At 38.7% G+C, this 16,829-nt stretch overlaps 1 protein-coding gene across 2 annotated transcripts in view; it reads left to right on the top strand.

The window, feature by feature from the left end:
- The first annotated feature begins 264 nt into the window (after positions 1–264).
- CATSPERT (catsper channel auxiliary subunit tau) overlaps positions 265–16,829 on the top strand; it is a 41,061-nt gene continuing 24,496 nt past the window's right edge. Inside the window, exons 1-4 of one of the 2 annotated variants that reach the window (XM_087949486.1) lie at positions 287–315; positions 2,216–2,284; positions 9,110–9,262; positions 11,668–11,779. In XM_087949486.1, the coding sequence (XP_087805612.1) occupies positions 2,253–2,284; positions 9,110–9,262; positions 11,668–11,779 (297 nt within the window). In that variant the 5' untranslated portion in view covers positions 287–315; positions 2,216–2,252. Of the gene's footprint in view, positions 316–2,215; positions 2,285–9,109; positions 9,263–11,667; positions 11,780–16,829 lie in introns of both variants that reach the window. The other variant, XM_087949487.1, reaches the window with a different exon arrangement.

Raw genomic sequence — 16,829 nt, 5'->3', positions numbered from 1 at the left:
AAGCTAAGGATCAAAATCAAATCTGGTGTTTACTTATATCAGATGGGTTAAAAATTCCCATTTAGCTGCAAGAGGCTTTGGTTTTTATTTAATGTGGTGGATGAATCAAATTTATTGTTGTAATTTCATGCATTTTCTAAAGTTTTTGAAATTTTTGTGTTGGACTGAAGCTTTTATTGCTTTTATGAAGTAAACAGAAAAGCTTTTATTGCTTTGATGAAGTAAACACAGAAAAGCAACTTAAATTTTTGTTTTGGCCCCCATATTTAGAAGCAGTCCTTCATTGAAACATGTCCTATGAGGATTAGAAACATGGTAAGACTTTAAAAAAATTTTTAAAAAATAATATTAAATTTATATGTAAACAGTACTTTTTATTGTCATTGCATACATCTAAATTTTGTAAACTCCATCTGTGTTGTTGGCATAACAAAGGATAGTTTATGAACTATAGTTTATAAATACAATAAATTCCAATACATTCAGGAATATATCAACAGAAGGTAAAAATGATCATATTCTTGTCAAGAAAGTTTATTTCAATCCTAAGGAAATATTCACTTTTCTTTCTTTTTTCTGCAAATGAAATTGGTATAAAATAACAGAGTTAGTAATGAATTCTTATGCTTTCTTTAGTACAGATGTGTAGATAGTAACAAAGACCCAGTGGAAGCGATTTTTCAATAAATAAAGACTGATATCACACCCATATATATTTAGAAAGCTTTTTCTTGTAAATTGTTCAATCATATGGTGATTTCCACTACCAAATGACCACCTCACAAACTTTTTGATTCTAGTGTAAAACATTTCTAAGATTGATCGATCTGATTTATTTATTTATTTAAACAACCCTGGACAGCTTACAATTAAACAATCAATAGCAATAATAGAAAAAGAATAGAAAAACCTGTTCCGTAACCACATTGCTTAATGCACCCACATTCTCACCCAACTCTGACCTTACATTATCTCAATGTTGGGGGAAGACTCAAGATTTAAGTGCTGTCCAGAAGGATAGACAGATAGGGGCCTATTGAATACCAAGGGCCACTATTGCTGAGCACCAACCACCCTCCCAACAATCTTTCCTAAGAAAGGCAGATTGGAGTCTGGACAAAAGTTGTCAAGAATTGTTGGGTCCAGTGACCTCTTGAGAAGGGGGTAAACCACTGCCTTCTTCAAGGCATATGGTATACTCCTTCCTTCAAAAAGGCATTAACCACAGCTTGAACTGTCATCTTCTAAAACTGTTACCTCCTTGAAATATCACCTCCAAGGAATCCTTAACCAAGAGGGGCATGAGTCCAGAACACAGGTGGCTGAAATCACAGCCACAAAGACCCTATCTAGTTCCTTAGACCAATCGACTCAAACTCCTCCCAAATAATAGAGCTCAGATGTCTCTCAGTTGCTTCCAATGGAGTTGCCCAGCTAGTCCAGTTCTGAGTCAAATCAAGCAACTTTGTTGATCAGATGTTGAGAACAATTTTCACAGCAGTCCTGTAGAAGAAACCCTGGCTCCTTCTGGTCATCTGAAATAGGGCCACTGGGCAGTTATCTGTCATGTAATAATGAGAAATGAGAACAGTTCACCAGCCTTATCATGGCAAGTTATAGAATACAGAATAACGGAGTTGGAAGGGACCTGAAGGCCTTCTAGTTCAACTTTCTGCTCAAACAGGAGACCCAATACTTTCCCAGACAAATGGCTACCCAACCTCTTCTTTTAAATGTCCAGTGAAGGAACACCTACAACTTCTAAGGCAAACCATCCCATAGTTTAAGCTCACTGACAGGAAATTTCTCCTTTACCTCTCCTTTACCATCCTTTACCTCTCGCAACATCATAAGAACATGATTAGGAACTTGCAAAAAAGATAGATACTAGCCAATAAGTACTTTTCTTTTCTAAGCAATAGCTGTATACAAAGGATTATTACTCCCATCAGGATTTGGTTGCAGGCCTACCTTCAGTTAAGAAACATCATGAGTATGTTTTCTTCTGTCATGTAAATGTTTTCTTTGGAAGCCAGTTATGAAATGCAGAAGTTTTTTTTATTATTGCTTAGGTAGCCTTTTTTATTTATACATCATACATATACTCAGAAAAATTGTTGCATCTCATACTTAAAAGGATTAAAAGGATTTTATTAGATTTTTAGAATATATAATATACATTGCAAACTAAAAGCAGTATGTTTACACTTTTCAGATTTTCTGCACAGCAGAGGTGCAATTTATGTTCTGTTATGGATGTCTTGGATATGGATATTCACATCAGGTTGCTATCTCCTTCTTAAAGTAGATTATTTGAATTTTAATCAGATATTGAAGGGAGAGATGATTCACACTCACCATGTAATGAATTGTTAAAGGAAGATGAATGGACCAGATGAATTATGTGATATGCAGTTTAAGGCAGGGCTTTAATCTTATGCTAAATCTCTTATCCACATATATAATAGAACAGCCTTCCATAACCCAAAGCAGGAAATGAAGTAGTTTTTCCGACTAACTAACTGGGGTTTTTGGATAAAGATGAAACATGCAGACATAAACAGGAGAAATTGCAATCCAGTGAAGCGTGTGCTGACCTACAGTATGTTAGTTAGTTTACTTTATTGTCATTGCACCTCGTACAACGAAATCAAACACCATTTTCAGTGCACATCATGACCATGAAAATAAACACAAACACACATCCTTCACACTCCACACATTGAATTGAAAACCCCAACACCACACCAACACTGCACTGTACAGTAGAATTCAACAGAGCTAATGTTCTGGGATAGAAGCTGTTTTTCAGCCTATTTGTGCTTGTTTTTATTATTCTGTACCATCTGCCAGATGGTAATAATTCAAAAAAAAAGGTGCCCAGGATGAGATGGATGTTTAAAAACGTTTTGAACTTTCTTAAGGCAGCGGGAGCTATAAAGCTCTTCCAAAGAGGGGAGAGGGCAACCAATGATCTTCTGGGCAATGACGTTAACTCTGTGGCCTTAGTTATCTGCATTATAGTATGTGGTTTCCCCTGCAGAGACAGAAGAAATAAAAGCAACTTGCACTGAGATAGGTCCTCCAGTCAATATATTCAGACCAGGGAAAATGAACATGAAAATGAACCAAACTGAATCTGGTTTTATAGCTTCTTGAATAATATCAAAATTTCCACTCAGAACCTTGTAAAATCTAAAATGATTTTGCAGGAAAAGCAAAAAAGAACAAAAATCTCTTTCTCAATTCTCCCTTTATCCCAAGAAATATTCAGAAAGGGGACACCTGAAAACCACAGGTATCAATATTATTTGCTGTCATGAGCAGAAGAAATGAAAACAGGTGCAAATATGCATGATAGAGGACAAGAAGGATCTGTCACACTGACAGGACAAGGAATAGGAAAGTGAAAATATTATAAAATGCTTTAGCAAAACCAAAAATCAAGCTCTAAACCAGAGCAAGAAAAATGTTAATGGATTGTTCTAATCAAGACATACATAGATATCCAAATGAATAATCCATGAAGATTCTATAGATTTATAAGTCAATCCATAAAACAGAAGAGTCAGCTAAGTACATAATACCACAACAATTTAGTTGTTTTGAGCTACAATTCATATCTTCCAATTAGGCAATGATAGGTCTGGAAAGTATTTTAGTAGAAGTAGCCAGATCATATCCAAATAATTCCAGATTGGAAATAGAAATAGAATTACAGATAGTATTTGGAGTAAGAAAAACAAATATAGTAATACCTTACCAGTTTGCTCTCCCATGGATTCTGTAGTAAAAGACTAATAAGATTGTGGTACATAATCTCTAAAACTTCAGCTAGTTTGGGGCTTTATTCTTTATGCTATTTCATAAAATGTATATTAATAAACCAAAATTATATTGTTATTTATTTTATAACATGGTGGTTTTTTTGCAGTTGAAACTGCCAGGAGCAGATCCTGCCCAGGCTGTGGCATATTCCATGTTTCTACGGGTTCCACCACCAGAAGATAGAAAAGATTATTCAAGGCACTTAAACCAGACATTAAATTGTTCTGATAATTTAATTATTAGCATACATACAGTATGTCATGTAGTTTTAGAAATAAATTATTTTTAAATGAATTAGAACTGTAGAGATTAAAATGAGAACTCTCATCCATGAGTGCCTCTTGCCTAGGAAATAAATTTTTTATTCCAGTTACAAATATATTCTCTGTCTTTTCCTATTCTTGGGAAAAGATATATGAAGAATTGGGAGAGAATGATTTTGTCTCTCATTCCAGTATTAGATAACCCGGTGTTAACATATACTGTGTCATGAGAATTCAAAATCTTTAAAAAAAAATTATCAGAAATTGGCATTAAAACAGGTTTTGCAAATCTTGGATTTGTCAATTCAAAGTTTGAGACTATTATTTAGGCACCTAGGTTATAATTTTTACTAAAAATACAACAGAACCTGATTTATACAAAGGCTTTTCTCCCAATTGGACTGTGGATATATACACTCATAGACTTTGAGTGTGTGTGTGTGTGTGTGTGTGTGTGTGAAATTGTATATTTATAGATGCATAATTATATCAAAAATTGTCTTATATAAACTTCAATTATGTGTTAGAACACATGTAAATCTTACCTCGTTGAAGATCCTAATTTTTGGCAATATAAAATCTTCCCTAAAATCTGTTTTTATTTCAGTTATTGGTCAGCAACGCATGAATGAAATTCAGAAGGGGTGCTGGTCTTACCTGATATGCTTCTTCTCGGTGTGCTGAGAGAGAATCCAAGTAATGGGTTAACTCTGCTCTGAGACTGAGTCCTGTCAAACTTCTATAGCCACGCCTCTCTTGACTGTGTCCCAGTTTTGATGAAGGCGTAGCAATTGACTTGACATACTTTTGTTCTGATTTGTCCACTCCTGGACTCTGGACCAGACAGTCGCCAGGGTGGGATTGGATTCTCTCTCAGCACACTAGAAGAAGTGTATCAGGTAAGACCAACACCTCTTCTCCAGTGTGCTGAGGAGAATCCAAGAATGGGCCATACCAAAGCCAGCTTGTCCTAAGGGTGGGCAGTGGTCTGATCCCGAATCCCCTGGTCCATGTGCACTCTCTGGAGAATTCGCCTGACGAAGGCCGCTTCAGCCAAAGCGAAGGTGTCCAGTTTGTAGCGTCTTATGAATGGGGATGGAGAGAACCATGTTGCTGCCCTACAGATTTCATCGATAGAGGCCTGTGATGCCCACGCAGCCATCGTGGCTGCGTTTCTGCTGGAGTGGACTGTCACTTGCCAAGGCAACGGGAGAGCATGAAGTTCATAGACTTTGGCGATGCATGCCCGTATCCACTGGCCTACGGTTGATGCTGTAACCTTGTTACCCAGTGTAGAGGGCTGGAAGGATACAGAGACTCTGTCTTCCTAAGAGAAGCTGTTCTCTTGATGTAGATGTGGAGGGCCCTCCTAATGTCCAAGGTGTGCCACTTCTTTTCTAGGGCATGGGTCGGACTCAGACAGAAGTCTGGCAAGATTATCTCCTGTGTTCTATAGAATAAGGAATTTAACTTGGGAAGAAAGGAGGGATCCAAGCGCAGAATTACCCTGTTTGAATGAAATACGCACAGGTCCTCCCTTATGGAGAGGGCTGCCAGTTCAGATACTCGTCTGGCTGAGGTAATGGCCACAAGGAAGGCTACCTTGCAGGTGAGGAAATGCAGGCTCTCTGACCATAACGGCTCGAAGAGCATAGAAGAGAAAGCTTGCAGGACTTTGGGCAGGTTCCAGGTGGGATACCTATGTACCACCGGAGGCTTTAAGTTAGTTATGCCTCTAATGAAACTGTGCACAATAGGGTGTTGAGCGAGGGACTCCAGATCCCCGCATGATAACACTAAGGACAGAGCTGCCACTTGTCCAGCCCTTTCTGAAGGAATTCCAGGATCTGGACCACCAATACAGAGATGGAATCAATGTGACCTTTGGAGCACCAGCCACAAAATGCTTTCCAAGTTGAGTCATAAATTCTGTTAGTAGATGGCCTCCTAGAGGCCTGGATTGTCTTTATTACTTTGCTGGAAAATTTGCCCTGTCTCAGAACTCTCCACTCAAATGCCAGACGGTCAGTTGGAACCACTATGGTTCTGGATGGACTAGGGCCCCATGACTGAGGGAGATTCTATCTTGAGGAATCCTCCAGGGCTAGGATATCAACAGGCTGACCAGATCTGCGAACCATGGCCATCTGGGCCAGTGGGGAGCCAGGAGTAGGACCTCTGCCCTCTCCGCCAACACCTTCCTGATTACCCCTGGAATCAGGAAGAGGAGGAAATACATTGTAGCCCTCGGGGCTACGGACTGCGGAGTGCATTGACCCCTTCCGCCCCCAGTGCTGCAAACCTGGAGTAAAACCTGGGTAGCTGGTGGTCTTCCCCACTCACTTCTGTCACGTTGCGGTTCCCTGATGCCACGGAATCCTCCATTTTGAATTTCTTGGCCCTTTTGACAGGCAGGCTCATTCCGAATCAGAACATTGCTGCTGCAGCTTTTTCTGTTTTGCCACAACAGAGTATACACCTGGAGTTAACCGGGCAGTGACTCCAGTCCCCTCCACTGGTTGTGGATAGATGCCAGAGACCTTGACTCTATCTGGATGAGTTGGATCATGGCAGCTATGCCAGACGGACCAGGGAGCCAGCTGTGTCGAGGCGCTATGCCGGATGGACCGGGGAGCCAGACAAATTGTTCTCTTTCCTTGTAAACAGTTATGCAAGTCCAAATATCCTTACTGTAAAGAAGAGCGAGAATCCAAGAAATGAACTCACTCTGTTTGCTCTAAGGTCTGAGTCTCTGAGGAGCTATCTTCCAAACATTTCTCTTGAGCCAAGACTGAGTCAAAACTGGGACCCAGTCAAGGGAGGCGTGGCTACAGAAGTTTGATAGGACTCAGTCTCAGAGCAGAAAGGCAGTTAACCCATTCTTGGATTCTCCTCAGCATACTGGAGAATTGTATTTTCTTTTTAATATGAAAGTTTATCATTTTTTTTCTTTTGCAATTTCCAATTTAATTAAATGGAACAAAGAAAAAAGAAAAGTTACAGATACTTAGATGGGGCGCACACATATATCAGTGTACATCAATGTAAGATATCTCATGCATGTATATAAGTGTAAAGAAGTTCAAGAAAATATGACAATATTTTGCTATAATTGTCCATACATATCTCTGTGTGTAAGTAAGCTGTAAATAACATCAAATTTCAGTCTATTGAGTAACTCGCCCATAAATTTATTTTTCTAATATTAATTTAATTTTATTTATTTAGTAGAATTTGTGCAATTTTGCTGCATTTATCAGAATGATGAAATTGATATATCTTTGGAAGCTCTGTCCTTTTTAAATGGGTGGATATAGAAAAGGGCTAGAGCTTGGGTTATGAGGTCATGATACTTTTGTCAGTTTGACCCTCCTTATATCCCACAGATGTCATTGGTTGAAGAACAAATTTCTTAGTGACCAGACAGATACAAAGAATCCATCCATTTCTGTTGTCCAGATTTCATTTTCCATGTGGTAGCTGTGTAATTCAGAATAATATCAGCATCTCAAAATATTAAAACCTGTCTCAGAATTATATTATAACGTTGTTCTATCTTCCCAGAACATAGTGATTTTAGAATGTAGCATTCACATGAAGCATTATTCTCATATGCCCTCATATTTAACAAATTAAATGCCTCAAATATTTTTATTAGTTATGCTACAAAAATACCAGCTCAGCTCTTATTCCATGTAGATAAGTTGCAACTATTCAGCCAATTACAGAAGACCATAAATACTTAATTAAAATTAGATACTTAATGTAATCTGCAATGAGTTACAAAAAATAAAAAAGAATGTCAAATACACTAGCAAGCATTTCACTGCAGCTGCTATCAATGGCACCATCTTGATGATCAAAGGTAGATACTTTTATTAGTTGCTTCTTTTCAAAGAATGCATTAAAGACAGTTGTTACCCTTGAATTTTGCTTGGACATTTCTATATGAAGACACGATTCATTTCTTAAATATCTAATGTAACGATAGCCTGCATGGATATTGGATCTCCTAAATTGGGTTAAGTCAACAACTTTTTACCAGCAAATTTTCTGTTCTTCAGGGTGAATTTGTTTATTATTTCCAGCTTTCATTAATGGTTGTTTATGGTTCTTGTGGAGTCCAACGTATGAGTTCTGAGTATATACAGAATTCTTTCTAGGCTAAATGGGTTCAAAATTATGGTATTGTGATTTCATGGTCACAGTGGCTGGAGAATTCTGGAACTAGCTGAAGATTAGAAGATACAGATTAGTGATGGCTAAGCTAGAATTTTGGCGTGCATGCCATTCTCCATATTGATATATTAATGCTCAAAGGGAATGCTTCCTGTGTTCTTGCTCAGCTTCAGTTTGTAAAGAAGTAAACAGTAAGGAGTATCAAATTTCAGATGTCAAATTTCACAACAAAGTTCCACTTCTTTCCCGTTAAAACTCATTGGGAAATGAACAGTGGGAGAGCAAATTTCATTGTCTGGACTATTTAACATGAAATATTTTTGACCTAATTTATAGAAATGTGTGAGAAACTTTTATGTATCTGGCTGATAGAAGTACAAGCAGCATCTATATAACACTGATCTAGAATGTCTAAACATTGCTGCAAATATTTTTAGGCAAGCTCTTGTAAACTTTGACCCATTGCCATGGCTGCTAGATTATCAGGATATTTATACCTGCAAAACTCACTATAACTGATGTCTCTAGTTTTCCTGAACATTTAAATGTAATCTTTATAAGGTACTTACTTTAGCTGAGAAAACATGATCATGTTGGTTGGTTTTTTAAAACTGAAATTATCTGTTTAAGTATAGTGAGTCCTTGTGCTTAAATTAATTTTATTTTAAACATTATTTGCTTCTGAAAGTATTTTTTCATTGAAGATGTATAGACTGCTTTCCCTTGATTAAAAATGGTATCCAATAGAGAAGGATAATAGAGAAGGGAAGGGTTCTTTTGTGATTACTTCTACCAGGAACAAACTTTGAAGGCACTGCTTTTGTTTGTTTATTTTGCAGCAATGTCATCAAACCACGACACATGGATTACCCCGCTTTCTTATCCCCAGATCTGAAGGTCACACTTGGAAGCTCTGAATTGGAAATTCCTAGAGAAAGTGCAGAACAGTACAAAACTCTTCAGAAAGCTTTGAAAGAGCCAGCCCGAGCAAGGTAAGAAAACTGATGAAAACACATTTTTCTTTTATATGTTAGCTCTTCTTATGTTCTCTAAATTCAGTCATGCATTCAATATAGACTTCCTTTTTTGTTTATAAAAAAAAATCAGCTGACTGTGAGGAAACAGGTTGAATTTGAAAGTGTCCTTTTTTGCGGGAGTGGCTTGGGCTTTGAAAATCTGTATGTGGCAATATCCAGTCAAGGTTATGTGCCTTTTCCTTCTCAGAATAAAAGACATCACCTCCATCTGATGTTTTCTTTCCATCCTTCTTTGAATCAGCATAAAACTGTACTGGCATTAAATTCCCTGTCCCGTTGTTTCTCCCTAGCTTCCCTCTGTATCAAGATTGTTGCCTGACTTTCTCCTGGATGCAGTAATTAATGGGTGACAAAGCCTAACACTTTGAGGCTGCCCTTAGGAGCCCAGTGAGAAAGCAAATGCTACTTTAATATAGCTTTAGTATAGCTTAGGATGACTTAAACCTATCTTTTATGAGCTGGCGATGATGAAAGCTATGACATGGAAACATGGCAAGAAAACAACTGTTGCTAGGACATCTGATACTATGGTTGGGGACAGATGAAGAGCCTGCAGAAGGGATTCCAGGCTTGATCCTGTGTGGTAAGTTTGGATTCCAAGTATTATTTGCTAAAATAAATTACCCATCAACAAACCTAGAACAATATGGGTACATAGAAACTTTCCAAGGCTTTAACGTGTTTTGTGATGCTGAGGAATGGTTGACTATATCATTTTAACATCATTTATTCTCAAGTCTGTTCTTAACATCTTTTTTTTAGGCATCAAAAGGATAGTCTAGCACCATAACTATTTGATATTAAGAAAAAAGAGAACTTTATGCCAATTACATGCAAAATGAAACGTGATATGAACTGTCCATTTTACTTCATTTTAGATTGCATGTTATAAAATTCATTTTTTCACACAGTTTAATTACAGTCTATGTAGCAGGGGAGAATCAGCAGATGTATACCAGCTTCCAAGAGGCACCCAGAAGAGTTAGGCATCTTTACAATTAAGTTATATCTCTATGCTAATTAGAAGTGTACATGGGGTTTTATGTATTCTTATCTGATTGTTACTTTTCTGATTGTTTATTTGATTTTTATCTGATTCTCTCTATACCAATGGGTGTATCTCAAAAGATCTCTCTGTTAAAGTATGGAACTTTGTAGATACAATAGTCATTGATCTCATTCAAGATGGTGATGAATCTGCATAGAGATAGGAGGTTGAACAACTGATCCCATGGTGCAGCCAGAACAATCTAGAACTGAACGCACTTAAGAGATGGCAGTAGATTTTAGGAGGAGCTCTCTTGTTCTACCACTCTTATAATATTAGATACATATTATCAGCAGTAGAGACCTTCAGGTTTCTGGGTGTCCATAATCTAGAGCTTGAAATAGACACTCAATATTAGAACCGCCATTAAAAAGTAACAACAAATTTTTTTCTTCTTGCGCCAAACCAGGACGCTCAGACTGCCCAAGGAACTGCTGATATGCTGCTTCAGATAAATTATTGGGTCTGTCATCTATACTTCTATAACTGTCTGGTTTAGCACAGCAACTAAACAGGACAGGTACAGACTTCAACTGATAGGACTGCAGGAAAAACAATTGCAACAACCATTGAGAATCTGTATACTGCATAGATTAGAAAGAGGGCTGAGAAAATATCTACAGACCACTCACATCATAGACATAAATTGTTTCATCTCCTCCCCTTGGGATGCCACTATAAGGCATTGCATATCAAAACAACTAGACACAAAGACAGTTCCCCCTCCCCCAATTGCAAAAACTCTGCTGAACACCCAATTCCAACAGCACTGTCTTATGCCTAAGGTTATCTAACCATGTAGTAGGGCTGTATTGCTGTTATCCTTCTCATCGATCCTATTACCTATATTCCTATTGGTATCTTATTAATACACTTTGTTGCTTGTATGTACACTGACAGCTTAGGCACCAGAAGCAAATTCCTTGACCAACATAAAAGAATATATGATTCCAATTAAGAATATTCTATTGCGCATCATATAAAGACCATTAAGACCACTTACTAATTTAATATTAAATGTAATTTAAGCAATTCAGTAAATGAACAGAAAAAAAATATAGAAATTAGGAATCAGCTCTAATATGAAGTTTCCCAATGTGGTGGTCTTGGGTGGTTGTTAATTCTGTTTGCTTCAGAAAAACTGATTTAGCTAATAACAATTGCAGATTGGACTTATATAATTTTGAGTTGATCCCTGATATTGCAGCCTAATATTATCCTTGACTGAATCAGAATTCAACCTTGTCTTTCTCTATCTGATAGCAAAAAATGTTAATCCTATTTGTATATATGTATGTATGTTGCTTTTTAGATTGGAAAAAATGAAAAAAGAATACCGGACCTTAAGAACATGGCGTGAAAAGGCTGAGTATTTGGACCAGCTGATTTTAAAAAGAGGACCAAAATCAAAACCTTTCACAAAGGTAATTTTATATTATAAAATAGGCAAATAGTGTGCAATTGATTAAAGGCCAAAGTACCTGTGAATGACAATTCTTTGATCTCTGATATTTACAAAAAGTGAAAAAAGGCAACTGAAAACTGAACATGCAAGACCAGTTACTCCTTTCCCTCCCATTATTTGTCTTCTCAGAATCCAAGAGTTTTTCTCATCTTTCTCTTCCAAATATCATGTCCAGATAACATCTTTCTCTTCCAAATATCATGTCCTTTACATCCTGGTTGTGTGATGGCTCAGAAGATATGAAATATAATCCTCTTGTAGCAAGATTTTTAAATGCATCAGTTTAATTATGTCCAGTGGTGTTCATGGAAAAGATGCTTTCGTGATCTGATAAACATACCTAAATTCAAGGAGAAATGCCCAATCATCTAACCCTACTGAGATCAGAATTTGTTGGATATGGAATGTGTTTAAATTACAGTCCCTAAATCCATAGCCAGAAAGCTGTAAATAATGTAGGACATAATCTTTGCATTAAGTAGAATCTGCTTCTGAGTTAGCTCTTAACTGCCAAGGGATTCTATTTATGTCTTGATATAGAACTTAATAACCTGTATTCCTTGGAGACAGAGGTGGTATTCAGCAGGTTCTGACCAGTTCTGGAGAACTGGTAACAGAAATTTTGAGTAGTTCGGAGAACTGGCAAATGCCACCTCTGGAGATTTTACAGTATTCTTCCCCTGCCACGCCCACAGAACCGGTAGTGAAGAAATTTGAATTCCATCACTGTTTGAGGGTGTTTCTTTGGCCTTGTCTTTTAATTCATACTAGGAACCTGAGGCCCATGGAGATTCTGATCAACATCTTGTGAGGGTTCAGGTTTCTCAGTATTCAAGGCTTTCTGGACTTAGATTCTGTCCAAAGATATTAAAGTTTAGACTCCTGTGCTTGTCTTTCAGTGAAAAAGCCTCTGCCGAGATGTTACAGGTTATAATTGGAGAAATAAACACAGAACCATTCAAGAGTTAATACGCTAGCTACGACACCATCCTCATAAAATATGGGATAAACGCAGAGAATAAAGAGTTAAAATTAGGTTGCTATCACTTTATTCTATCCAATAAGCATTCATCTTGATCTTGAGAGTCTGATCTTGTCCCAGTCATGATCTGTTTACAATTTTGCAATATGTTCTATAGATTAAAATTGTATAGAGATGGTAGAGCTTTTTTCAGTATTAGAGAAATTATTTTTATAGATAATTTAACTATGAGATATACAGATAGTCTTCACTGATGGCAGTTGGAACTTCACTGCTAAGTGACATAGTTGTAATGTGACCATACCAACTTATATGGGCAGTTATAATAAAAAATAAATACAAATAAATTTGCACAATTGAATATAAGGAAATAAATCAAGCTTCAGGTTATTTGAAAATGGAATATATATGCTGATTCATCTATCCACAAATATAGGTTTAGAAAATACAGGTAATCCTTGAGTTATGACCTTATGAAGCCTGCCCATTAGGATCAGAAGTTGGGACAGCATTAAATGGCATAACTTCAAATAATGACCAACCATCCCTTCTCTTCCCCGGTGCATTTGTTAAACAAATACACAGGTCATACACAGGCTGTCGAGGTATGGGTTCAATCTCAGAAGTGGGCTAGATTGTGGTATGGATTTCCCGAATTCCAATGGATATGCATCTTGTTGTGCACTTCTCAGTATTCATTTCTCTGCCTGGATATAACTGTCTGGGAAGGTTGACTGGAAACTTTTCTGGTGACTTTGGAAACGGACGATCACGCGAACGATCACGTGAACGATCACAGTCACACCCAGTATGAGAGATTTCCATTGGGAGAAGCACTCAAAGTGAGCAGGTTCTAAGGGGCCTTCCTTCTTGTGTTTGACCATCGTTGCCATGCAAACGGCCTGTTCATTCGCCTTCTTGAGTAGAGGTCGAATGTCAGTATCCTGGTCTGGATCTAAGAGATTATAAAATTCAGGTACCCCAGGCTCCAGGGTATCTGTATGCAACAAGAACTCAGGGCCTTTGAGCCAGGTAGATTCTCCTAAATGGGATGCAGGAATAGACCTTGTCTGCAGGGTTCTGGTCTGTTGGTACACACTACCACTGCTCGGATTTAGAAGATCTCCTAATCCGCTCTACTCTGTTGCTCACGTAGACATAGAAGCACCTGCTCTCATTGTGGATGTAACCCAGTACCACCTTGGTGGGTTCTTAGTCAAGATCTATCACCGTGATGGCAAACCTATGGCACGTGTGCCGGAAGTGGCATGCAGAGCCATTTCCCCCAGCATGCGAGAGCTCGCCTGGAAGAGCTCCACTGCGCATGCGCATGCGCCACCACTGCCTGACAGCTGATTGTTGGCTATCTGGCACGCATGCATGGAGAGGCAGGGGGGCACAGGAAACACGTGTGCATGTGCAGAGATGCACAGAGTGCACTGGGGATCGCGGGTGCATGCACAGAGACACATGGCGCACAGCGGGGGAATCGTGCACGCATGCGCAGACATGCGGCACATGGCAAGGGGATTGTGCACACATGCACAGGAGGTGTGGGGGTGGAGCCCAGAACGCATTGCCTTCTGGGTATTGGCACGCGAGCGCACGAAGCCAAAAATGGTTTGCCATCACTGGTCTATCTTCGTTATTGTGTCTGCTAGTTCTGCGACCAGCGCAGCTCTGCAAAGTTCCAGCTGTGGTATAGTATGACCTTGTTGTGGTACTAGTTTTGCTTTTCCCATGACAAATCTGACATAAATGTTGCTCTTCCCACCATAGACCCTGAGGTATGCCACGGCTACAACTGCCTTTGTTGATGCATCTGAAAAAACATGGGCGAGATAGGAATATATGTGTGCTGTAGGTGAACATCTTGGAGACAGCATAGAGAGTTGCACCATGTCTCCCATTCTTGCTTCTGTTCTAGTGGGAGCAGTTCATCCCAATCTTTGGTGTTTTGGGAGAGCGTTTGGGAGAGCACAGTAGGATTTTCCCTTGAATGGTGAATAGTGATCTTTTCATCCCATAACGAAGGAGCAAGGGGGTGAGGCACACTGCTGGGACAAAGCAAGAGTGAAGGGACCTCCCCTAACCCAACCAATGGTCAATTCAGTGACCAATCAGGATTACAGATGTGACCACATGACATGGACTACGTTTCCCAGGATGCATTAACTACATTTACCATGAGGCATTCCCTTAAGGGGACAGCTCCCAATTCTAACTTAACTATCTCAATTTCCATTACCTATTTACTGTCTGGACAGCACAGAGACAAACAAACTACTCTCTAACAAACAATTTGGTTTCAGAAAAAAAACTATCCTGGAATCTGCAACTCTTACAGTGCAAAACATATGGACTCAATCAGGGCAAAGCAATAGACACAATTTACATAGACTTCTGTAAAGCCTTTGATTCAGTGGTACACGACAAACTACTACTAAAACTAAAATCGTATGGTATCTCTGGACACCTGCATAATTGGATAGAAGCTTTCCTGGTGAACAGACAACAAATGGTCAAAATTGGGAGTGTCCTATCAAATCCTGTACCTGTCAACAGTGGTGTCCCCCAAGGGACCAACTCTCTTCATACTCATACATAAATGTCCTCTGTGATCATATTAAGTGCAACTGCGTTCTCTTCGCTGATTATGTAAAGCTATTCAACACCACAGACAATACTGCTACCCTTCAAAAAGACCTCGACTATGTATCAGAATGGTCAAACAAATGGCAACTTCAAATCTCAACAAATAAATGGTCTGTCTTACATATTGGCAAAAAAAATAAATTAGAAAATAAAATACAAACTGAATAGTCAAGACCTTGTTGATGATCCAAACTCTGTCAAGGACCTTGGAGTACTGATCTCTAATGATCTAAGAGCCCACTGTAACTACATAGCCAAAAAGGCATTAAGAGTTCTTAACCTAATCCTGTGTAGCTTTTTTTCCTGTAATATCACACTATTAACTAGATCATCAAAACATTTGCTAGACCAATACTTGAATACAGCTCATCAGTCTGAAACCTGCATTACATATCTGATATTAATACAGTTGAGAAAGTCCAGAAATACTTCACAAGAAGAGTTCTCCACTCCTCTACTTGTTGCAGAATACCTTATGCCACCAGACTTGAAATGTTAGCCCTAGACAACCTAGAACTATGCCGCCTTCAGTCCAATCTAAGTATAGTACATAAAATTATATATTGCAATGTCCTACCTGTCAGTGAATACTTCAGCTTCAACCATAACAACACTAGAGCACACAATAGATACAAACTCAAGGTTAATCGCACCAAACTTGGACTTCCGGTTTGAGCTTCTTCGGCGACAGACCGAAACCTCATCTCTGCGAGGCTTCGATCCGTGCTCGCCGCTGGTGTGCCCCGAGCCGGCTGGTTTCAGGGCTAAGCCACCCCGTAGAGGTGGTGAAGAAGGGGGAAACTGCCTGCAGGATTGAGGAGAGCCGCACCTCTCCTTCCCAGCTGGCCATTGCTCCCTTTCCCGAAGGCGGTTGTAGCGGTGGTCAGAAATGGCCACCACAAAGAAGAACTCGACCAGAAAAGAATGTGCAGGAGGAAGATAAGAAGAGAAAGTTTTGGTTGACCGGGTCAAACAGCAAAAGCAACAAATAAGCTACCTTGGAATTGAAACTATTAAAAAAAAACCAATAACATTGTTCCCTAAGAAGATTTTTAAGCTGCAAAGGAGAGAGAAAAGAGAAAAGATTTGGTTTTTTTTCCTCCTTTTCCTATACTGACAGCTAAGAGACTTAAGCAAGAAATTGGGGAAAAAATCCACTTTGACATTAATAGGCATTTAATGATGAAAATAAAAAGTCAAAGGGATAATAAAGATTTCTGGATAATCAAAAGCTTTTGAAAACAGGAAAGGAGAGAAAAAGAATAAAAGGGCAGGATCTGGAAGGGAGGAGACTGCCTGGAATTAAAAAGAACAAAATCTCAACAAGTCTTCCAAAAAGATACATTTTAACTGAAATATCGCAACAAAAACC

This window comes from Notechis scutatus, chromosome 1 (genome assembly GCF_049901735.1).
Source record: "Notechis scutatus isolate UNSWTSFEM ecotype Mainland chromosome 1, rNotScu1.2, whole genome shotgun sequence".
Taxonomy (NCBI): domain Eukaryota; kingdom Metazoa; phylum Chordata; class Lepidosauria; order Squamata; family Elapidae; genus Notechis; species Notechis scutatus.
The sequence above is the reverse complement of the archived record's forward strand: the minus strand, read 5'-3'. Positions and strand labels throughout refer to the sequence as shown.